This window comes from Rhinolophus sinicus, chromosome 17 (genome assembly GCF_057876585.1).
Source record: "Rhinolophus sinicus isolate RSI-liver-muscle chromosome 17, RSI-T2T, whole genome shotgun sequence".
NCBI lineage: Eukaryota > Metazoa > Chordata > Mammalia > Chiroptera > Rhinolophidae > Rhinolophus > Rhinolophus sinicus.
The window spans coordinates 184394836-184419742 of NC_142517.1; the positions used below are offsets into that span (position 1 = coordinate 184394836).

The 24907-nt window shown below is 36.8% G+C and overlaps 1 protein-coding gene across 3 annotated transcripts; it reads right to left on the minus strand.

Annotated features, from left to right (window-relative positions):
- Window positions 1-195: 195 nt before the first annotated feature.
- On the minus strand, window positions 196-24277 carry SUMO1 (small ubiquitin like modifier 1). Of its 3 annotated transcripts, none has more exons than XM_019726828.3 (5): window positions 23718-24249; window positions 12204-12278; window positions 8688-8765; window positions 5342-5413; window positions 196-1037 (listed from the first exon to the last, which is right to left on the minus strand). In XM_019726828.3, the coding sequence occupies exons 1-5, from the start codon at window positions 23778-23780 to the stop codon at window positions 969-971; spliced, it is 357 nt and encodes a 118-aa protein (XP_019582387.1). In that variant the 5' UTR covers window positions 23781-24249; the 3' UTR covers window positions 196-968. The 3 variants fall into 3 exon arrangements, with proteins under 3 accessions (XP_019582387.1, XP_019582390.1, XP_019582388.2); XM_019726831.3 differs by having other exon boundaries at window positions 23769-24217; XM_019726829.3 differs by lacking the exon at window positions 196-1037 and adding an exon at window positions 3995-4602 and having other exon boundaries at window positions 23718-24277.
- Window positions 24278-24907: the final 630 nt, after the last annotated feature.

The window sequence follows — 24907 nt, forward strand, 5'->3', positions numbered from 1 at the left end:
TTAATTAAATCCTTGATTCAGAAGGCACTTCAGTAACTTTGTGCTTCAAAGTCCTGATCAGCATCACTGTACGCTGCTGAAGAAATTTATTTGTACCACGTACAAACAGTAATTTCCAGTATTATGCAAGAAAACCTTATGTTTTAGGCATTTTCTTTTTTATTCCTATACAATTAAAAATAAAATGAACATTAGTACGGTTTTTACAAATATTTTGTTTATTTTAATGAAGCTGGTACAGACAAGGTCCATTAAAACCCATATCCCAGGCCAAAAGTTACAAATAAAATCAAAAAGAACAGTGTTCCGTTGTACACACTTCTGCATGAATAACTTTATTAACTGCTAATGAAAATTAGAACTTTTCTGGGATCTTCTGACAATTTTTTTCTATATTCTTAAAACGCTTTCTCTTCAGGGAAGCCATCTTTGGAGTTAGTCTTCACTCTCACCACATCTGTCATCTTGACTCCAACCTGATATTCCTCTTCTTTTGGTCCAGACCCTCAGATTTTAAAAGTAGCTTCAAGTTAAGGAAAGGTCATTTGTCCACAGTTCAGTTCTCTGAAAAACTTCCATCTCCCACTGAAAGTCACAGTCCAGGAGTGAAGCAATCATAGGCTAGAACTTCAGGGCCAATTAGAAAGTCATTATGAACACTTGCATTGGTCGATCTTATTTATCACAAGCCTGAAAATGCACAGTCCTGAAAAAGGTGGCCTCTCTGTGCACATATGTAATATTTAAAAAGGAGAGGGCAGTATGAAGGGGGATGAGGTTTGATCACCAAAAATCAGCACAATGAAAACAAACAATAATGAACAATGGTCACTAGAATTCAAATTACCAGATGTTTTAAAGAGATGGGGTGCCAGTTTTCAACTCTGTTTTGAACACCACATTACAAAAGAACTATTTTTAAAAATAAAAAAGGATTGAGGGAAAAGAAAAAAAAATAAAAAGAATATCTAAAACGTTGAATGACCCCCCGTTTGTTCCTGATAAACTTCAATCACATCTTCTTCCTCCATTCCCAGCTATAAGAGGAAAGAAAAATATTTTAGTAGAATATAAAAGCACTGTTTTTTAATTGCCACTGTTTTAAAGTGCAAAAAGATACAAAAGTGGTCCATAGTTACACTGTTCTAAGATTAAGAATCCTGTTTCCTTTAATCTAAAGAACATAGAAATATTTCTTTCCTTCTGATCTGTCTATAGTCATTCATTACTTTGGTGAGTCAATTTCACTTCCAGCGTATTCGCTATATAAACCTTAAGTGTTTATTGAAAAGGACCTTAAAAAGTTTTTAAACTAATAGAACATGTATTTAATAGTTTAAATAATAGTGCGATAGACATAAGTATTTGATAAAATCCCTTTTCTCTTTCAAAAAACCTAATCTCACTTTGAAATATATGTGGTTTTAATAGCAAAAAGGCTGCCAAAGGATTTATTTCCAAGTGGTATGCTTTGTCACCTACAATTCCTTCCAGCATATGGCTATTTTTGTTATAGTGACCACTCTCAATGCAGAAAAATTATCTCTACATCTACTTCTATTTGATACCTCCATTTTTATAAGCTAGACTTCTCAGCCAACCCCTTTTCAATTCTTACAGAAAAAAAGGGGGGGAGCGCTTTAAAATTCCTTTTATGGAACAGTAAGCAAAGTATAGGCAATTACTGTTTCTTTTAATGTGCTTTATATGCATTGAACCCTATTATATATATATGTTTTTATATATAGTTATATATATATAATATATATATAATATATAATGTTTTATTATATATGTATATATGTATATATGTATATATGTATATATGTGTATATATGTATATATATGTATATATAATGTTTTTCCCCATACATTTAGATATATACTATGTTCTTTCCTCTTGGCATATCCAAATTGCCAGCATCACTACTATTGCACTTTCGGGCCATTATTAAGTAAAATAGGGTTACCTGAACACAAGCACTGACATACCACAACAGGCGACTTAATAATCGAGTCAGCCACTAAGTGACCAACAGCCAGATAGTGTACATGGATACATACACTGGACAAAGGGATGATACACATTCTGGGCAGGATGGCACAGGATGGTGCAAGATTTCATCACACTACTCAGAATGTGCACAATTTAAAACCTATGAACTGTTTATTTCCGGAATTTTCCATTTAATATTTTCAGACCATGGTAGATGGTGGGTAACTGAAACCGCAGAAAGTGAAACTGCAGATAAGGGGGACTACAATATTAACCATGGTTGCCTCTGAGAAATGAGAATGCAGACATATTCAGAGTATATTTTCCATTTTATATACTTCGGTTGTTTGGTTTATTACTTTTATTTTTAACTATGAGTATTCTTTCTTTAAAAAAGACAAGAGTACATGAGAAGGCGATGGTGTCACATAGCAACCCCGGTGTTACCCTCAGTGAGGGTAAAGGACTGTGAATCTGTTCATTCTGGCGCGCAACCAGAGTTGAGAAGCACTGTAAAAGGCAGACTGAAATAAGAAATTAGCAGTTTCCACTGAACTATAATGGATCACAAAAACAAATGAACACCAAAATTTTAAAGGAAAGTCTAAGATCAGTAACTTCCTCTAATAAGAAAAGTTTTGTATTTTATTGGTGACACTTTTGTACATTACAAAATATAGTAATTAAAATATGCTAAGAAAACTAAAAATAAAACACAGGCTTATATGGATTTAGGATTTTTTAAGTGATTAGATTGGCTCTAGTGTTATGCTTATTTTGGTCGCGGTACATACATGAATATTAAAATTATTAAAGATGCTATTAAACCTTAATTTTAATTGTACATATAACCCAGTAAATATTGCAAGAAATAAAACTCCAAGCATTACAAGGAAGCTTTAAATCAGGAAGGCAACATATGTCCTCAAACTATGGAGAATATGAAACTAGAGCTTCAAGAAGTACCATCAGGAGAGATGAACGAACAACAGGACCTGAGGTCACTCCCTAAGTATCTACTCTCTCCCACTGCCCCATCATTCTTCTGAAAAGATCATCTCTTAATGATGGCGAGAAGGTATCACTAACAGGTTTAAGTATCTATTCTATATCAAGAGATTATGCCAAGCTAGGACAGGGAAAATACAAGATGAATGTGGAACATCTTATTGTGCCATAAAGCAAAGGAATACTCTAAGAAAGTGGTTGGATACTAAACCTAGGGGGAAAAGTCTGATGAAAAAGAAGATACTCAAAAGTACGTCCCCACAAATTAATTAAAATGGGAAAAATAACAACTGCAAAGAAAAATGAAAAGTTAAATTGAGTGATAAAAATTAACATCACCAATAAAGGGCTTCAGTGCTCTAGATATTATACCTTGAGAAAGACACATCACCATTTACGTAGTATTCCAGCCAAAAGTACATAACCCGAATGCAGGACTTTCTAGAAAATAATCGATTTGTATTCTTCAAAAATGTAAATGTCATGGAAGACAAAGAAAGGCTGAGGAAATGTTCTAAATTAAAGATGATTAAAAATGCACTTCAATAAACTATGTTGATACTGAACTGGATCCTGTGGCAGAGGAAAAAATTTATTATAAAAGACATAATTGGGACAAATGACAAAATTAGGTTGTAGATTAAAGTATTCTAACAACGTTAAGTGCCCTGAATTTGATTAACAATATTGTGGTCACGTAAAATATACTTGTTCTTAAGAAATACACACTAAAATATTAAATAGTAAATGGCCATAGTGTATACACACATATTTGGGGGGCAGAGGGCAGGAGGGAGGAAGTAATAAGCAAAGGCAGCAAAACGTTAAAAATAAGTGAATCTAGGTGGAAGAGAGTACAATTTTTGTACTATTCTTCCAACTTTTCTGTAAGTTGAAAATTATTTCAAAATAAAACTTCTAGAACACAGACGCCAACTTGAAGGGGCCCCCACTGGCCAATATCCAAAGAATATTCACACAGTTTCAAAGTATCTTCCCATAAATTATTTATTAATTACAAAGGAAAATAATTTTACAATGGCTAAATCTGGCAATTACCACCTTAACTAAGTAACCCAAGTTAATATTACCCTTAACAATAATCTTAAAATGGGCTTCATGTACCTACTGATGTGATTTATTTGCAAGTGCAGTTTCACTCTGTGCCACTGATACCAAAAGTGTAAAACAATCAAATCGTGAGGAAACATCAGACAAACCCAAACTGAAGGACATTCTAAAACTTAACTGTCCTTTACTCTTTAAAAAAATGTGTGATGAAAAACAAAGATTGAGTAACTGCTCCAGATTAAAGGAAGCTAGAGGCATAATAACTAGTTAGAATGCATATCCTAGTTGGGACCCCAGGTCAGATTAAAAAAAAAAAAAAAAAAAAAGGCTATAAAGGATCTTATTGGAACAAATGGCAAAATCTAAATACACTTTGACTGCATATTCAATAACAGTACTATATCAATGTTAAATCTCCTAATTTGATAATTAAACTTTGGCTCTTAGGAGATAACACTGAAACATTTACAGGTAAAGGGTCATATCTGCAAATTAATCTCAAATGGTCCACCAACGATGATACGTATCTATAGACAGAGTGAAAAAAAAATGCAGCACAATGTTAGTAACTGGCGAATCTAGGGAACACCTTATACAGGACTAATTACACTAATCTCTAAGTTTAAAATGTTTTCAAAATAAAAAAATATTAACCATACATTGTTCCCACTATCAGAAACATTAGAAATGTCGTTTTGTATCTGGAGGAAAGAATCCGTACAAATAGAAATACATATACACATACTCTCTCACAAACTTTATCACTTTCAAATGCCTTTATGTGGGGGGAGGGGGAGGCATATGTAAACAAAGAAAAGTCTATATAATAAAACAAACTAAGACACAGAAGCATTTAAAAACATAAGCCAAGATGACAGAACCAAATATATTAATATACACTAAGCTTCTGTATTAAGTTCTTAAAATGGGTCAAAAGTCAAGACTGAACCATAAAGGTCACCAGCACCATGAAAAGTGTACCAGAAATCTGCCAAATTAGAGGAACATCTATCCATCTTCAAAAAGATATAGTATGTGCCTTGTGACAATCTCAGTACACATTTCCCACCTTGTACCTCTTCTTATTGGCACTTTTGAAGGCCAATATATAGGAAGCTCAACCCCAAAGACTATATTTCTCTCTGACAAATGATATCACTTAAATCAGAGAATATTCATGAAAAGGGCAGTTTAATACCAGTGAACCAAATCATTCAGCGCATAATTAAAAAATTTTTCTTGACTCAGAGAAGAAATTATACTCACTTCTTTTGGAGTGTGATTATCAGCAATTCTCTGACCTTCAAAGAGAAACCTGAGTGAATTCATTGGAACTCCCTAAAAAAGGCAAAAAACATATTTATATACACAAAAATCTTAGAAAACAGATAATAGGAGTTTTGATGCACACACAAAAAAAACATGAAAGCTTCAATAGAATATGCAGAACATGAAACCAGAGAGCTAGTTCTATCATAATTACCATTTGTTGAGTACCAACTATTTGCTAGGCTCACCCTGTTACAAGTATTTTACATACATCATCATAAACGTTCATCACAGCAACCCTGGAAGGTATGTATTATCTCCTTACCTTCATTTTACAGCTAGAGAACCTAAGGTAGAGAGAGGGCACACAAGCTAGCCATGAATTTAAGGCCAAATATGCTCCTAAGCCTGTGCTCTTGACCACTATTTTAGTTTCCTCTCAAATCTGTAAGCTAACATAAAAGATAAAATTTAAAAATCAGATGAGCACCTTCACTAGCTTCCAACTGTACAAGCAAAATTGGTTTTAATAGATTAATTCACAGAAAACTGGTAAAGCACCATCGTTAGCCAGATAAGCTACAGTAAACTGTGATGGCATGGACAGCACAATAAATATCACAAAAGATATTAACATATATTTTCCTAATCACTTATTCAACAAAAATAGCTAAAAGGGAAGAGATGATTCATATAAAGAGAAGTAACTTCACTAATATGTTCAACTGAAGAATCATTTATTGGGCCGGCCCTGTGACTCAGGCGATTGGAGCGCCGTGCTCCTAAGGCTGAGGTCGCCGGCCGCCATGAGCGCCCAGCAGCTGGTGAGAGCTGCCATGAGGCCAACGGATGACAGGCAACCGAAGGCCTCCGCATGGGTCAGGGAGCTGTGTCCTACGCAACTAAACTGAGACAACAGCTTGAACCAGAGTGTGTGTGGGGGGGATTGGGGGGGAGGCGGAAAAAGGGGTGTGGAAGAATCATTTATTTAGTACAAAAGTATTATGAAAGTTTTACTCAATGCCTAATGTATTAAGATTTTCACTGTTTAAAAAAAAAAAAGGATTTTCACTGTTTAAACACCATCCCAAAAACATCCAAAAAAATGTACTACACGTATGATACCACGCAAACTTACCCTTCATTTGACTTTAATTTCTTTCCAGGGTTATAGTAAATTATAAAATAAACATAACTGACACAAGCAGAATACTCTTTGATTTTAATTTACTCGTAAACCAATAATTATCTTGTGTTGGGGTCAAAAACATTTCTATAGAAACCAATCTACAAAATCAAAATGGAAAAATGATTCAATAAATATTTACTTTTTATACTTTTCAATTTCTCTCTACTGGTTAAGTGTTGAATAGATAGATAAATTAAGTTTCCTATCCCTTGCATATCATTAAAAATAAGAAAAATTTACTAAACCTCTGTAAACTAAGTATAAAATCCCCTTCTAAAGAGGCCGTAAAGTATACTCTGAAGCATAAAAATAAAGTTGGATATAATTGTAAATTAATGTTGTATTTTAATTATCTCCCCAAGCCTAGCACCTTTAATTTTGGATCCGAGTTTAGTTTTCACTTTAGCTTTGTGATTTACTTCTTTCCTTTGTACTGTTTTTCCTCAATAATTAACTCCCTGGTCTATAGATGGGGTGAAAAGGCTATCTAATTTTCAGAATTGTAAAGATTAAATGATAATATATCTAAGTACCCAGCATAGCATATGTAATATAGGTTCCTTTTCCCTGGTGAATATCTTAGTTTTAGCCCTCATCAGTATTACAAATGTGAACTAGTTGAGCCCCAATTAATAAGATTTTACTGAGTTTAACAATTAACATCAAAAACAGGAGAGAGAAATGTTTATTGTTTTACTTATCCTAACACCTACGTGATATCTTTTTTCCTTTGGCAAAAGTGATTTTTATGTAAGTTACAAATTTAAATTGTAAAAAGGAATCTTCTAAAAAATCTACAATACCTGAGTTAATATCATGTAACACAATTCAATTAAAATGTATCTTGGTTGTCTCCTATATACAGATGGTCTCCACCTCAACAATTTTTTGACTTTACAATGGTCCAAAAGCGATATGCATTCAGTAGAAACTGTACAGTTGAACCTTGAACAATACAGGTTTGAACTGTGTGGGTCCACTTACTCGTATACACAGATTTTTTTCAATAAATACATACAGTATTGTAAATGTATTTTCTCTTCCTTATAATTTTAGTATCATTTTGTTCTCTAGCTTACTTTATTTTAAGAATACGGTATATAATACATATAACATACAAAATATGTGTTAATCAACTGTTTATATTGTTGGTAAGGCTTCCACTCAACAGTAGGCTATTGATAGTTAAATTTCTGGGGAATCAAGTTATACATGGATTTTGCACTGTGCTGGGGCAGGGGGGTCAGAGTCCCTAATCCCCATGTTGTGCAAGGGTCAACTATACTTCAAATTTGGAATTTCGATCTCCCAGGTAGCAATATACAGTCCAGTACTCCCTCATGATGCTGGGCAGGAGAAAAGCCAGGGCTCCCAGTCAGCCACAGGATCACAAGGATAAACAACCAATTCTCTACAGTGTGCTGTGCTGCCAGCATTTTTTGGATATTGTGTTGTGAGCATGGTTAAGGTGGGCCGGGCTAAGCTATGATGTTCAGTAAGATTAGGTATATTAAATGCATTTTTTTCTTACAATATTTTCAACTTATGAGTTTATTGGGTTGTAATCCCATCATTAAGTTGAGGAGTATCTGTATCCTAATTCCAATTACAGTTATAAAACAATGTATTTTAATGATAATGGGTAACATGTATTAAGCATTTTTAGGCATCAAGTTAAGTGCTTTATGTAGGTCATTTTATTTCATCTTCATTGGGATAGGCACCATAATATTCCCATTTCACTAAGGGGGAAATAAGGCACATAACTTGTTCATTGTCCCATAGACAATAGTGAAGCCCAGATTTGAATCCAGGCAGGTTAAAGGGTTATTGATGTAATAATCTAGCTCATGACAGCCAGAATCTGTTAAGAATTTGGTATTCAAAAATTAATTAGATTTCTTTATGATTTTTTTTAAAGAGAAAAATTTCTTGATGTTGAAAACATAAAATGCAATTAGCCATAAGAGTATATAGTACTATGTATAAAGATAATAAACTAACATTAGTACTTAATTTAACATATGGCTAAACATGCAAGGAAATTTCATAGTGATCACCAGACTTTACTTGCCTTTGTTAAATATGCTGGTAAGCCCTCAAGAAAAATTAATGATATATAAAGCATTGTATTTAATACAACAACATACAAACCTGTCTTTGACAGTATGATTCTTTGAGTTTCTTGAGATGTGTTGTCATTTTCACTTTGAAGTGAATCTCACTGCTATCCTAAGGAGATAAAAGAAAAAAATTGTTCCTCTTTGTGTAAACTATTTGTTTGCTTAAAATAAATTATTTAATTATACAAAAAATAAATAAACCTTGTCACCTATATTTCCCACCAAAATATTTTTTTAGCATTCCTAACAGGTTTTATTAAAACAGTCTAATCATCCTCAAAATTGCTTTATATCCATTTCAAAAGAAATGTAATAAAACAAAGACAATCTGTCTTGGGTTATTAAAATGAGCAGTATAAGAATGCATTCCGGGGTCGGCCCGGTGGCTTAGGCAGTTGGAGCTCCGTGCTCCTAACTCCAAAGGCTGCCATTTCGATTCCCACATGAGCCAGTGGGCTCTCAGCCACAAGTCCCGAAAGGGAAGGTGGGCTCCGCCCCCTGCAACTAAGATTGAACACAGCAGCTTGAGCTGAGCTGCCGCTGAGCTTCGGTATGGCTCAGCTGGCTGGAGCACGGACTCAAAACCACAAGGTTGCCAGTTTGATTCCTCGACTCCCACAAGGGATGGTGGGCAGCGCCCCCTGCAACTAAGATTGAACACGGCACCTTGAGCTGAGTTGCCACTGAGTTCCCGCATGGCTCAGTTGGTTGGAGCAGGTCCTCTCAACCAAAAGGTTGCCGGTTCGACTCCCACAAGGGATGGTGGGCTGTGCCCCCTGCAACTAGCAACGGCAACTGGACCTGGAGCTGAGCTGCGCCCTCCACAACTAAGATTGAAAGGACAACAACTTGACTTGGAAAAAAGTCCTGGAAGTACACACTGTTCCCCAATAAAGTCCTGTTCCCCTCCCCCAATAAAAATCTTAAAAAAAAAAAAAAGAATGCATTCCTTCATAATTGTATATCCATTCTATTTTTAAAATAAAAGAAGTTGAATTATCACAACACCCCACAAAAAGCAACTCAAAACAAAAAGTACCTCTCCCCCAACTGAAGTGTCATTGAAGATGGTCAAACTACGAGAGAGACGTATACCACAAAATAATAGACTGAGAAACTTATTCCTGCCATAAAAAGTCACCCCACAAAGGCTGGTTTTTCGCACATGAGTAAAATGTCAGTTAAATTGATTTGTGGGACCACAGATTCTTTTCTTCTACCCAGACTGTCAAGCAAACTATCAGGCAACCATGAGAAATAAATACTGACACTTGCATACTATAAAATTTCAACATCAATCCTTGTGGTTATATATCACATTCACAAATGTATATCAGAAGTTGAATGTTTACAATATTTTTGTGACTATGATAAAGTAAAACAAATTCTCATTAACAGACACAATTTCTATAGCATTCCTCATGCCATACACTAAAATACCTTCCACGTCAATAAAGGACTAACATTAAAAAAATTTTTTTTTAATATTTTCTCTTCTTAAAAAATTTTCCCTAATCTTGACATTGAGAAATCCTTATTCTAAAGCAAGATTTTAACTGAGAAGCCATTAATAAAAGGAGATTGATAAATCTGACTTCATAAAAATATAAACTATTTTCCAGTTAAACAAGTTTTACTGCATCATAACAAAATTAAGAGACGCTGGAGAAAAAACATTCACAACATATGACAAGAAAAAAATCAAAAAAATATAAAGAACTCCAAATCAGGAATTTTTAGAAAAGTAATCCATGGAATAGGACAGATATATAGATCAATGAAATAAAACTGAGAGTCCAGAAATAAAGCCATCGTCAATTGATTTTTGACAAGGATATCAAGCAATTCAACGGGAAAAGGACAGACTTTTCAGTCAATGGTCTGGAACAAAGGACAGCCATATGCAAAAGAAAGAAGTCAGAATCTACCTCAAACCCATACAAGAAGTACTCAAATGAGCAAAGACTTATTTTAAGAGCTAAAACCATAAAAATCTTAACAGAATCTATAGATATAAATCTTTGTGACCCTGGATTAGATCTGAATAGACATTTCCCCACAGATGTACAAATGGTCAATAAGAACATGAAAAGGCGTTCAACATCGTTATTTATCAGAGAAATGCAAATCAAAACTACAATGAGATACTACTTCACACGCAGTAGGATGACTATAACTAAAAAGACAGATAACTGCAAGTATTGATCAGAATGTAGAGAAACTGAAACTTTCATACATTACCAGCGGGAAGCTAAAATAGTGCAGCCACTGCTGAAACAGTTTGATAATTCCTCAAAATGTTATAGTTACAACTACATTTGAGCAAATAATTCCACTCCAACATAACTAAAAACATGGCTCCACATAAAAACTTGTACATGAATGTTCACAGCAACATCTTCGTAACAGCCCAAATATGGAAAAAACCCAAATGTTCATAACTGATGACTGAAAAACGGTGGCATATGCATAGAACCAAACATTATTCAGCCATAAAAAGGTATGAAATACTGACACATGCTACAACTTGGATGAACCTTGAAAACATTATGCTAATGAAAGAAGCCAGATGCAAAAAACCACATACCATCTGACTCCATTTATATGAAATGTCCAGAATAGGCAAAACCATAAAGACAGAAAGTAGATTAGTGGTTGCTAGAGGCTGGAGGGCGAGGAGGAGGATGGGAACTTACTGCTGAGTACAGCATGTCTTTTTGGGGTGATGAATATACTGTGGAATTAAATAATGGTAAAGGGTAAACAACAGCTTGTGAAAATACTGAAGCCACTGAATTATACACTTTAAAATGGTGAATTTTATAGTATGTGAATTATATCTTAATAAAATTTTCAATAAGATAATCACAAAAAATGAGAAAAGAATATGAACACAATCAATAGAAGAATGTAAATGTTGCAGACAGAATTACTCTTCACTGATAATCAAAGAAATGCAAAATAAACAAAAAAAAACTTTACCTATCATACTAGCACAAAATTGAAGGCCTAGTAATATCTCATGTGTGGGAGAATGTGGGGAAATGGTACTTTCACACTTTGATGGTCAGAGTCCACCAATTCTGTCTTTTGTCCTTAAAAAAAAAAACAACTATGAAGAGTCATTCTTCTAACAAATTTTAGCTAAGCTTAATTATCAGTTAACATCTCAAAAAGGGTCAATAAGATACAGGCCAGAGTCTGGAAAAATGAGGTGCCAGCAAACAGAAAATTGTCACGAAAAAAGCTGAGAGGCACTTTTGTTTAAGGTGGGTCCAAGTCTTATCACTCAATAGTATTCACTGTATTTACCACTGAAGCATATTAACCAAGAAAAAGGTTTGATTTGGAGAAATTAGGGTGTCTAAATCTGCCTAGAAGAGCAATTAAAAAACAGTTATCAGCCTCTTCATCCTCCAACAGATGCATGTATAGTAAATGAAAACGTCATTTTTAAATAACTTGCCTTACTTAAATCATTTTTCCTGTGTGTCAGAAATTATTCACACATTCAAGGTGAGTCAAAGAGAAAAATAATGAAACTCACCTGTCCAATGACTTTGAGTTTAATGTATTCTCCTTCCTTCTTATCCCCCAAGTCCTCAGTTGAAGGTTTTGCCTCCTAAAAGAAAAATACATTTAAAGATAAAAGTTCCTATATGCAATTTTCATGAATCATTTATGATTACCCATTCCTTTAGCTCAGAGTACAAAATCTGCATGTGAGAATACAAAGAGCATGTATCTTCTCTGCCACTCAAATTAAACAAAAAAAGGTCCTAAGTCAATTACTGGCCCAAATACCAGTTCATTAGGAATCAAGAAAGAGGTCTCTTTTATACTATCATCCTACACTCCCGGGTCTAAAACTTCACCGGGCATCAGAATCACCTGAAGGACTTTGCAACTGCTGGACCCCACACCCAGTTGATTCTGTAGGTCTGGGATCTGGGGTAGAGCTTATAATTTGCATTTCTAACAAGTTACCAAGTGATGCAGACCAACAACCTGGAAACCATTCTTTTCGAATTCTTAACCAAACATTGTGACAAGATTATCCTCTCACAGCTTATCTGGAGAATTTAACTACTCCAATTACAAAACTAAGAAATGTAAACTAATTACATTAGCATAAGCAAAGTCTATTTAGGAAGGAAAATCAAATAGCAAAGTATTGACTTAATGTACCCCAGAGTCGATACAAATCAGTTTATACCATCTATTATTTTAGACCATTGGAAGCATTATATCCAATTTTAGATTAGGCTTGCTGAAAAAAATTAGGGGAACTGAACTGGAATAAGAAAAAAAGCACAAACACAAAATTAATATAAGACCCTTATTTATATTAAAATAAGACCGGGTATATAATATAATATAATATAATATAATATAATATAATATAATATAATATAATAGCAGATCTTATATTAATTTTTGCTCCACAGGACGCATTAGAGCTGATGGTCCGGGTAGGTCTTATTTTCAGGGAAACACGGTAGGAAAAGGAAAGAGGGGAAAAAATTGGAAGACAGAAAAAAAGAGGGGTAAAATTATTTCAGATGAAGAGATACTGAAAAGAAAATGAAGTTAAAATAAATTAGTTCAAACAATTTCACTGTGAAGTAAAAGTAAAAGTATTACACTATTTTCACTCAATAGTGTGATAAAAGCTTTCCCGTGTGCTACACATTAGTTTGGCCACCAAATTATCCACTTACTTAAATATATATACTCTATTACTCATAACAATTTCAAACTGTTAATCCATACTTGATAAGAATATAACCAACCACACTGTATTTTACAAGTAAAATAACAGGGTCCACTACCTGTGTATCTCATGGCAGTAACTTAGAACTAATAAACTCTTTAACATTCAAAATTTAACAGAACCTATTAGGTCGGTGCAAAAGTAATTGCAGTTTTTGCAATTAACCTTTCAAACCGCAATTACTTTTGCACCAACCTAATATTAAACTAGAACTAGCTTTTAACATGAAGATATAGGCGAGAGTCTAAGGAAATGCTTAGGTAACAGAAGTGACTTTGTTAGTGCGAATCCTTGCCTGTTTTTCATTCTGCAGTAATTTCGATATTTGCTGACTACAGCATATTATGGAAGTACACAAAATTAACCTTCTTTAGTGAGACAGTATTTCACCTGAAAACTAGAGTGCTCTTCAAACAGAGTCTTACCACCGCATTTCTATGAATTTAAATTCATAGTAAACAGTTGCTTCTTCCTTTACGTATCTAGATAGAGCAAGGACAGCTTATTCCATGCAGTGAAGGGTAATAAATAGCAACAAAGCCCTGAGTTCTCTTTAACTGGTCAAAGGAGTGTTAGTAAAGAAGCTTATTTGAATTAGCACAAAGGAGAACCACCCACCCCAACCCCAGCAGCACAACAGGGGTGATTTGCTCCAATGTTTCCTAGATAGGGTGGCTACAGAGGCTACTCAGGACAAGAGTCCTTTTCCCCTCCTCCAATTCATCTTCCATACTGCTTCAGAATTCTCTAAAGCACAGCTTCTCTAATTGTAAAACTCACCCCAGAGCAAAAAGCATTTCCAGTACTTTACGGCCTAAAACCAAACTCCACAGCACCACATTGAGTTCCTCTATTACCAAGCTCAATTCTCATTTTTCTCTCACAACTTTCTTTACAAAGCCAAGATTTGGTTAAATTGGACTATGTATTGTTCCCCATAGATGCCTACCAGCATTTTTCTACCTCCTGCCCTTTGTGGTCTGTTTCTGTACCTGGAATATACATCCTCCCTCAGCCTCTCTTGAAATCATCTCACGGATATCGATCCCACACATCTGAAGCCCAGTATTTAAAAAACTTTTCTAGGAACCACAGCAGCCCTCAACCTTCCAAATTGGATTAATGTTTTGCTTTAATGTTCTTATTTGCCATTTATTTATATCTATTTCAGCGTTTATCCTCAATTTTAAAATACTCCCCCTTGACCATCTTCTCTAGCTGTTGTCCTCATCTTTTCTGCCAAACTTCTTACGAGGACTCAGCATTTGACATCTCCACTTACACTCAACCCCCTGTAACCTGGTTTAGCCCTCACCATTCCACTTGACACTGCTCTCACCAAGACTACTAGTTCAACTGCTTCTTGCTAAATCCAATGAACAATTTCAAATCTCATCTTTAACTCTTTAACAGACATTTCTTCCTTGATGACTTTCCTTCCTTGAAAATTCTCCACCTTTGGCCTCCAAGATTCCATTCTCTCATCTTGGCGATTTCCTTTAATAGTGGTGCTCCTCTGGGTTCCATGTCTTCAATCCTCTGCTTTTTCTTTGTCACTCTGGGTGGCCCATGATTCCAACTACCTCTAAGATACAGACATACCGTTCCTTTATTGAGCTTTGCTTTATTGAGCTTCACAGACGTTGCGTTTTTCACAAGATCTTTCCCCAGCAAAAAGATTACAAGTCACTTTATTACAGTGGTCTGGAAGCAAACTGGCAATAGCTGCAAGGTATGCCTGTACTAATAACTCACAATCATTCTCTCCAACCTGACAATTTTTCTGAGTTTCACACTCATTTATCCAAGTGCTTAAATATCTCCACTTTGGATGCCCATGGGTATACCTCAATGTAAGTTAAAAACCAAATGCAGTCTAACGCCTCTGTTAGTTTTAACTTCTCTTCCTGAAAACCAAAATTTAAAAATAAATAAATCTACAATTCCTCCTGGATTCCCAATTACAATAAATGGCTACAATACACTCAACTGCTTACAACAGAAATATGCAGATCATCTTTGTTACTCTTCCTCTCTTAAATCTCACTTACTCATTCATCATTCTGACAATTCTCTTAGTAGCTCTCAAATGCATCCCATTCTCCCCATTCCGCGGCCTTAATTCAAGCACTCATTCTTGCTCATTAACATTACTGCAACAGCCATAACAGATATAACAGTCTTGCTCTCTTCAATTAATTCTCTAAACTACCACCAAAGCCATGGCTCTAAAACGCAATCCAATTTGCCCAGGATCTTCCGAGTTAAGTTCAAACTCCTGAGCTGACTGACATGCACTGGTCCTTCACACGCTGGTTAACAAGTCAGCCTTATTCTCCTCTCTCTCTTGCTAATAATATCCTTTGCTCCAGCCATTTGAACTATCTACAATTCCTCCAACACGGCACCCTCTACCATATCTCCACCATCTCTGGACATATTAATCCCTCTGCTTGGAATGCTCTTTCCTATTCTACTCCCCTTTCAAAATTATGTCCCTGATTACTCTCCTAAATGCTCCCATACTGCGTACTTTTCTTCTATAACCACGTTTGTATATCTGTATCTCCCAGCAGATCGAGTTCCTATTGGTATGCTTTCCTCTTCTTTGTATTTCTGGTCAAGCACAGTGCCTGGAACTCTGAAGTTATTCAATATGCTTGTTTAATAAATTAATGTTTTCTGTAACAGTTTTCTATGTCTTGTCTTCCCTACAAGTTTACAAGGAGAGGATCCAAGTTTTTTCATCTTTATAATAATTGTAGGGTCAGGCAAATACTAGGCAATTGTTTAATGCTTATTGAATTACATGGACAGCTCTATTTTCTGTATCGTACCACAAATTCTTACCACAAAATCTTACCAATGCTTCATTCTTCTATTGTACACAATAGTTAGTCCAAACAAAAATCCTTTCAGCATTTTTATATTCACAGTTGGGTAAGAGATAATTCACTTCAATTTCATAAGAACATGTGAACACTAGCATTTGAAATCTCCAAAACTAAGCTGTCGGTTTCCTAGTCACTCCATTTTGGCGATCTCTTCCCAACTCTGAAGCGCTACAGCAATGTCAGCCCTACCACTTGTTTAATAGCCCCACGCTTGCCTAATGCAGTCCTCCAACTTTTCATGTGCTATCTTTTTTCTTTTGACAAACTAGTCTGGAAAATGAGATGATCTTGGACAAAAAAGGCCAAAGTTTGTTTCCAGTGATCTCTGTGTCTTTTGTGTGCTGCCTTTCCTTCTCTCCCCCGTAAAAAAGGAGCCAAAACAGAATGGTATGCCACACTAGTTATAAAACAGTGAAAGCATTCAGCACTGGGTCTGGGACACTAGGTCATCCGAGAAAAGAGAATCCCAGAGAGGGCTGGCTGGTTTGGCTGGAAAAGACAATAGCCCCAGAAACTGGTAATGGAAATAAAAGTAAACATATATACAAGAGAGGAACTGGAAACCTACAATTTCAGGTTATGTATCATCCACAGACTGAATCATGGTAACTGGAATGATAAAGAAATTTATCATGTACCGGGCACTATCAACTCTTCTTTCCAAGACATAGATGGAACAGCTTGGAAATAAAGTTTGGCTAAGGAGCTGAAAGAGAACTAGACTGGAAAGGACAGAAGACACAACAATCCTTATTTACAAATGTTCAAAAATTCATGCAGAGGATTTTACTGTGCAATTTCAGAAGAACAAGAACCCTTGTTAGAAGCACTCTGGTATCCAGTATGCTGACAATTCAATCACATGGAGAGAGCATCACATCTAACTCCCCCCACTCTGTCACTGACTCTTCCAGTTGTACAAGGATTGTTCATTCTTCTGGAAAAGAGGAGATTCTGGGGAAACCCAAAATAAGAATTCATTTACTCTTAGTTGATGACATTAACAAATCTGTTCATTTTTAAAGGTGTGAAAACAGTATCCTGGTTACATTAAAAGAAAAAGTCCTCTTTCAGACATACATACTAAAATATTTACAGATGAAATGATGTAATATCTGAGATTGGCTTCAAAATAATATGAGGGAGAGAAATGAGGGAATGTAGACAAAATAAAATAGGCCAAGAGATGGATATATGGGTATGATTATACACACAGTAAAATTTTCCGTAAAACATTTCATTAAAAAATGCATTCAAACAAAAAAAATGCAAAGCTTCCAGAAAATCTGTTAATTATAAGTCTTATTATAATGCATCAGTTTATTTCATTTTATTTCCTAATGAAAAAGCTCAATCAGGGTTAAATTGCATAATTCTAATATTTAGATCCATTATTAAAAGATACAAACCCTAAATTATAATAAAGTCATCTCCCTCATACTTTGGTGGATTTACCATAATTCTAAAAACACAAAAATACACATACACTTTCATCTTTATGTGGCATATGTTCACACTTAATGAGACAGTACTAGAGATTGGGAATGGACCTGACCAGATTTAGTGCTGTAACTTCAAAGTTTAAGTCAAACCGTCAAGATACTGAGTCTTCTGTAAATTTACATTTAACCCTAGAGTTGTGGTTAAACTCTAGATATGCATAGACAACTTCTGAGGAACTAAAAATTATAACTGAAAATCACCCGGGTTTTGTAAAAGCTCCCCTCTGAGCCTAGACTATGGACCTATGCAAAACCTCAAACAAATTGGCTTGACTATATCCAAAAGTACTAGCAGACAGATTTAGAGGTATGGCAGGCATTGTTAATTACCTATCCAATATCCATTTTCCCCTTCTTCCTTAGAAATGGGAATTTAAATTTGCCCAGCTAAAAAACATATTTCTCAGCTTCTCTTACGGCCACGTGACATAAGTGCTGGCCAATGAGATATAAGACGGCATACTTTTTGCTGGTACATACTTTTGGCATTTTTCCCCTTTGCTCCTTCCTTCTCCTGCCTGGAACAAAGACACAAACCTTTTTGTGACTGCAAGGAGACAAGCATGAGAGTGAAGACATCTGTTAAGGACAGAGGAGAAAAGAGCATGAAGACACTGCCTTACCAGCCCTTGAACTACTTATGTCTAGGCTTCTTGTTTCATGAGAAAAACTGCATATTGCTTAACCTAACATATCAGATTTTCTGTTATGCACTCTAAAAGCAATTCAAACTGACATAGAGGTGCTATAAATAGGTATCATTTGGCTTATATTAAAAAAAGGTCCCAGGAAACTACCTCAAATGTGCATCAAAAGCAGAATGGATAAGTAAACTGTGGTACAGTCACACAATGGAATGCAACATAGCAATGTGATTTAACAACACACAAATCTTCAAACAATCCTGAGCAAAAGAAGCCAGACACAGAAGTACATACAGTATGGTTCCACTTATATATAATTTTATAATGTACAAAAACAGGCAAAACTAATGCGTGTATTAGTATTTAGGAGAGTGGTTCTTAATCTGGGTGCTGGCTGCATGGATGTGATCAATTTGTAAAAATTCAGCAAACTGTACATTTATGTGCATTTTTTTTACATCTATTACTCTCCAATAAAATCTTTAAAAATAACTGGCCCTAGATATTGAGAACAGCAAGTCCAACAAACAACTCCACCCTTCCTTCCTTCAGGTCTTTCCTTTAGATTCTCAATAGTTCAGTAAAGGCAAATGAATGCAAAAAGAATAGTCAAATAAAAAAATATTTAAAAAATACAACGTATCTTTAAATAAACCTAAGTCATGTTACAGGAAATCCAAAATGTAAACTGTAAAACTAAGGTGTTCAATAAGTTCACACTGAGGATCTGTGTGAACTTACCCATGTCACTTTTTTAAGAAAGTAGAAGATCAGAGAATTATCTACCAAAAATAAATAAATCACAATTTCAGAAAATTACAAATGGAATACTAAACAAGTCTTAGAGAAAATTGTCCGTAACAATCCCAATGTCCTGAAAGAAGCAAATGATGAGATCGTGGAGATAAAGTTATCAGGTAACTATTGCTAATAGAAGTAAAGAGCAAGAAGCTATACAAACACATCAGAAAAGGTAAACCACTCCATAACAACCAACCTTTCCTCAAGGACAAAACATGGGAATTGAAAGAGGAGGAAGATTCGTACTCTCATGGTGTGTTTTTTTTTGTGGTTTTTTTTTTTTAAGATTTTATTGGGGAAGGGGAGCAGGACTTTATTGGGGAACAGTGTGTACTTCCAGGACTTTTTTTCCAAGTCAAGTTGTTGTCCTTTCAATCTTAGTTGTGGAGGGTGCCGTTCAGCTTCAAGTTGTTGTCCTTTCAGTCTTGGTTGTGGAGGGCGCAGCTCAGCTCCAGGTCCAGTTGCTAGTTGCAGGGGCCACAGCCCACCATCCCTTGCGGGAGTCGAACCGACAACCTTGTGGTTGAGAGCCCACTGGCCCACGTGGGAATCGAACCGGCAGCCTTCGGAGTTAGGAGCATGGAGCTCCAACCGCCTGAGCCACCGGGCTGGCCCCTGTGCTCTCATGTTTTTGAGGCAACCTTCCAATTCTAGAGTCTAAATGGTGCCTCGAACATACTGACGGTTCAATAAAGAATTGTTAAATGAATGAATCTGACTCACACTCATGCCTTCAAAAACTTACTAAGTATCCAGTCACTGTGCTGGACACCTCAGAAATAAAAGATGAATAAAGGCTGATTCCTGACCCTCAAAAGTAAACAGTCTAATGGAGAAAGGCATTTAAGTAAATAATTGTAACACTATATATGACAGCTATAATAGAAACATTCTAACTGCTATGAGGGCTTAATGTGTGTCAAGACATTTTACCACTGCTTTATAGTTTTGAAATTTGAACTATTCAACTAAACTTCATGAGTACTCTAACTGTAACATATTGTTTTCAAATACTATGAAATATTGTTTAGGTGACATTTCCTTTGAAATGTTTTATTATAATCTATGCAACATCCTCTAGCAGCACCTCATTGTATTTACCAAAGATAGCATGTATCATTCCTCTCGAAGGCATGACTGTGCTTAATACCATTACATGCTCCCGTCATAGTCGTTTAACATACTTATTCTATGATAGAAATAGTAGTATACATAAATATAAATTTTAATATACACCCACTTCATCATATTCTTTCCTATTTCAAGCTAACAGTAAGATCAATAAACATCAACAGGGAAATATAAAGAATACTACAGGGAACATTGCTAACCTGACAGAATACAATTAATGTGGTAGATTACAGATAACTGCAAATCCTTTGTTCCTCCTCCAATTGAGGAAGGGAGTCTAAATGCCTTTCCCTTGGTGACAATACTGTATTGTATATGTATTTTAAAAGTTGCTAAGCTAGTAGATCTTAAAGCTATCATAAGAAAAAAAAATTGTAACTATGTGGTAATGGCCGTTAACTAGACTTAATGTGATCATTTTGCAATATATACACCTAATCAAATCATTATACTGTACAACTGAAACTAATATCTGTGACCTCACCTCAATAAAAAATAAATGAGTCAGTAAGTAAGTGCCTTTCCCTTGATTTGGGCTGGCCTTAGTCATTTGCCTAAGAAGGCAGAAGTGACTTTCAAGGATAGGTCCTAGAAGGCTTGAGGTTTCCACCTGGGGTTCTCTGGGAACAACTCACTCTCTCTGTGGGCCCTGAGCTGCCATAAGTCTGAATATCCTGGGGTCTCCTTAACTTTTTGATGGATCATGTATCCCTGATGAAAGTTATGGGCCCTTTCTCCCGTAAAAAAAAGAAAAGAGAAAACACATGCACAAATACTCACAAAACACTCCATAACAATTTCAGTGAATTTTCAGCCCTTTAGGTCCACGAAACTTGGGTTTAGAACCTGTTTGAGGATTATTTTTTAATGGTCCACAAATCCACTGGACAATGCTGGATTGTTAGAATTGCAAAAAAGTGTTTCACTCAAATTCCAAAAATAATATTCTTTAATCAATGGAGAACCAGCAATTTAAGTCTTCTATGAATTTAATGCCCCCCTATTTTAACCTGAAATTATTACTCAATTTCAGTATCTTAGCACCAGACAATAACCTCCTGAGAGGTGCCTCAGAAAATACATTCTAATAAAACTTTGTTTAAATAAAGATTGTCTTTTGGGTGCAGTGATTCAGCCTCATGCTGCTGATATTGCACAGTGGCAACCTGGAATTCTTACTCCTGTTCATAAGCCTCTTAAAGAGTTCAACTTTATACCTCTTTAAATTCTTAGCACCCAACATGAAATTGTACTGGGTCCCAATTGTTAACAATGATGCTGGTCTATCAGACTAGAACAATTTTCAAACTTTTTGGTCTCGGGACTTCTTTATGCTCTTAAAAACTATTTAGACCCCTCCCCATAAAATTTTTGTCAGGTTGGTTATATCTATTGACATTTATAGTATTAGACATTGAAACTGAGACATGTTTTAAAGATTAATTCATTTAAAAATAACAAACCCTTCATATATTAGCAAATAACAGTTTTATTAAAAAGTTTTCAGAACAAAACTGAGAAGAGTGGCACTGTTCTTCATTTTTGCAAATCTCTTTAATGTCTGGCTTAATAGAAAGCAGTTGGCTTTTCACATCTTCTACATTTCAATCTGTTGTGATATCACAGGTCATGTTAGTCTTTAGAAAACTCCACTGAATGAACACTCATGAAAGAATCAGAATGAAAAAGACCAACAATGTCCTAGTATTATCATGAAAATAATTTTGAGGCCCCCTAGAAAAGAATCTAAAGAACTTCTGGCCTAAAACCACCTGTTAGTGTCTTAGGTCCTTTATTTCTTCCTTCATGTCTTTCTAAATGACCAGAATTCAAACTGGAGCAATAAACTCTACAATTTACTTTATAATTCTTTCTGTACATTACTCTTTCATCAGACTATAGTAAATTTCAACATGCTTCCTAGTCACTTCTGAGCATCAAAATAAAAGGCTGATGAAAACTAAGCATTTACACCTGTTCATTCCTCCCTGGTAACCAAGTAAACAACTATCTAGGGAGATACTTATAACGGCCATTCCCATACCAACTTGGGAATTAACCTAGACCGTTAGTAATAAGATCCCCAAAACTAATCTAGATTATGGTTGAACTTTAAAAATGTAAATGTACATTTTGCACACTAGTACAAATTCACAAAAGCCGAACTTGCTCTCACCAAGCGGTAGAAAACTGAACAGGCTTAAACGCCAAGAGAATGTGTTAAATTTTTAAGTTCAAGTACACTAGGGAGTTGACTGAAAGTTTTCTAGATAACTATCACTAAACAAGCAAAGGTTTAAAAATACTTTGAAAAGTCAAAGTCGTCTGAGCAAACAAAAGACCAGACAAAAACCTTATTAATTAAAAATTAGCCGTAAAACGTGGTTAACTAGAAAAAGATGGGGAAGAAAAACTTACCACGGAAAATCGAACGCTCCTGATTTAAGTGCAAATCCCAAGTAAATCATTGATATTAACATTAAGACGGAGCACTTTGCCGTAACAGGCAGCTTTCTGCAAATGTTCTGCAACGGCTTTACGAGTATCTACACGACGTATTCCTATGCTTTTCCTCAAAAGTATCAGTCATCTCCAGGTTAATGCCCAGGGGAAATGTTTTCTGTTGCTCGAGCGGTTTTGATCTACTTTGTTTCTTGGTTATTCTGAGTGCTCTCTTACAAATGGAGAGTTGCTGAACCAATCCCGAGTAAGAAATGGAAAAGTACAAGAAAAGAGGCGACAGCTCTGCACCCCCACATGAAAAAAGACTCAGAAAAGAGCCGCGGCGGCCCGGCCCCCGCCGCAATCCGAACAGAAAGCAGTGCTTTCTAGGTTCCCAGCAACACTAGACAATGTCTCCCTCCCCTCCCCGCCCCAACGTCCCCACTACAGGGCTACCCAAAACCCGAGAACCAAAAAGTGGAGTCCAGCCGCTTTTCAGGGCCACGAAGCCTCCCGGGCAGACTCTCTCCCGTTACATAACTGGGGCCTAGGGCCCTGCTTCGGCAACCAGTCCTCTGGGAGGGAGGCAGACAGGTTCCCCGGGGACCCACCCTCCCGGGGAGGTGGAAGCTGGGCTCTGAAAGGGGGACGACCTGGGGGAGGCCGCGACCAGAGACGCTGTGGCAGAGGGTGATGAGCGAGCCCGGAGAGGGGCAGGACGGCTCCCGGAGGCCCGCGGCAGGCCCCGCCGTCTCCGGCCCTAGTCCACTCCCCTCTCTCGCCCGCCGAGTCCCCACCGGCCGCCCCCTCCCCCATTCTGCGCTCCCCTCCCCCGCGCCTCCATCCCTGGCCCCAGCCCAGCAGCAGGCGGACCTGCCGAGGAAGGCCCCAGTCACCGCCATCGGACGGCCGCCGGCCCGGTACCTGGTCAGACATAGTGACGGCGGCTTCCCCCGGGGTCTCCGCACAGCAGCGGCCTCGGGTACGCAGAACCTCGCTCCGGGGTTTACAAATCCGTCTCTCTTCCCCACAGCACAACACCGCGGCTGGAGGGACTTCCGCTACTGCTTGCGTCACTTCCGCTACGCGCTGGGAGCAGGGATAGGGAAAAGAAGCGAGGCGGGAAAACGGGTGGGGGCTACACCGACGCGGGGGGCTCGGGAGCTGCTTGACTGGTGGTCGCGCGAGCGAATTAACAACCTTCTCGTCTGCTCCATCGAAGACCAGGCACCTCAATCCCGAGACCAGGGGAAAAGTTCCCGGTCCCCAGTATCAATGTTTGGGACAGTACTGACAGCCCAGACTCCTCCCTCTCCGACACCTTGCGCGTTTCTGAAGGCTGAACCAAGAAACTTCTATTGTCTCCTGGCCTTGCTCGTCAACCTCCCGAAAGAAATTGGATTGACTACCAGTGCTTCTTACCCTCGACCTAACATTTTTGATGTCTCTCCCTCCCTCTCCCTCTCCCTCTCCCTCTCCCTCTCCCTCTCTCTCTCCCTCTCTCTCTCTCTCTCCCCCACCACCACCACGCGGTCATGTGACCTTGATTGGGGTGCCGGAGGCAAAACAAAACAAGCATCCCATTGGACACGATCTTGATGGCTGCTGAAAGTTCTAAACTGGTGGGGAGCAGTAGCTAATTCTGACTCTTGAATTCGTTGCTTTGAGTTAAGGAATGATCCTCCTATGAGTTCTTCTTTAAAATACAATGGCCCTACTGACAAATGCATACAGAATAAGGATGTAGACAAATGAAATAGAGTTTCAGAAGTAAATCAGTAAGCCCTCACACATCAATAATTTTTCGACAAGAATGCCAAGAATTAAGTGGTGAAAGAAGTCTTTCAACATATGTTATTGGGACAACTGTATATCCACGTGCAAAATACTGAATTTGGATCACTATCTCAGAACATACGAAAAATTAACTTAAAATGGTTCAAGGCCTAAATGTAAGAGCTAAAACTCTTAGGAGAAAACATAGGCATAAATAAATCTTCTTGACCTTGGATTAAGGGGTGGCTTCTTGTATATGATACCAAAAGCACAACCAACCAAAGGAA

Coding starts and splice junctions, on each gene's coding strand:
- SUMO1 (XM_019726828.3), bottom strand. CDS start 23,780: ATGTCTGACCAGGTACCGGGCCGGCGGCCGTCCGATGGCGGTGACTGG. Junction 12,279..23,717: donor ACTGGGGCCTTCCTCGGCAG/GTCCGCCTGCTG, acceptor TTTTTCTTTTAG/GAGGCAAAACCTTCAACTGA. Junction 5,414..8,687: donor AATCATACTGTCAAAGACAG/GTTTGTATGTTG, acceptor TGCCTTTTTTAG/GGAGTTCCAATGAATTCACT.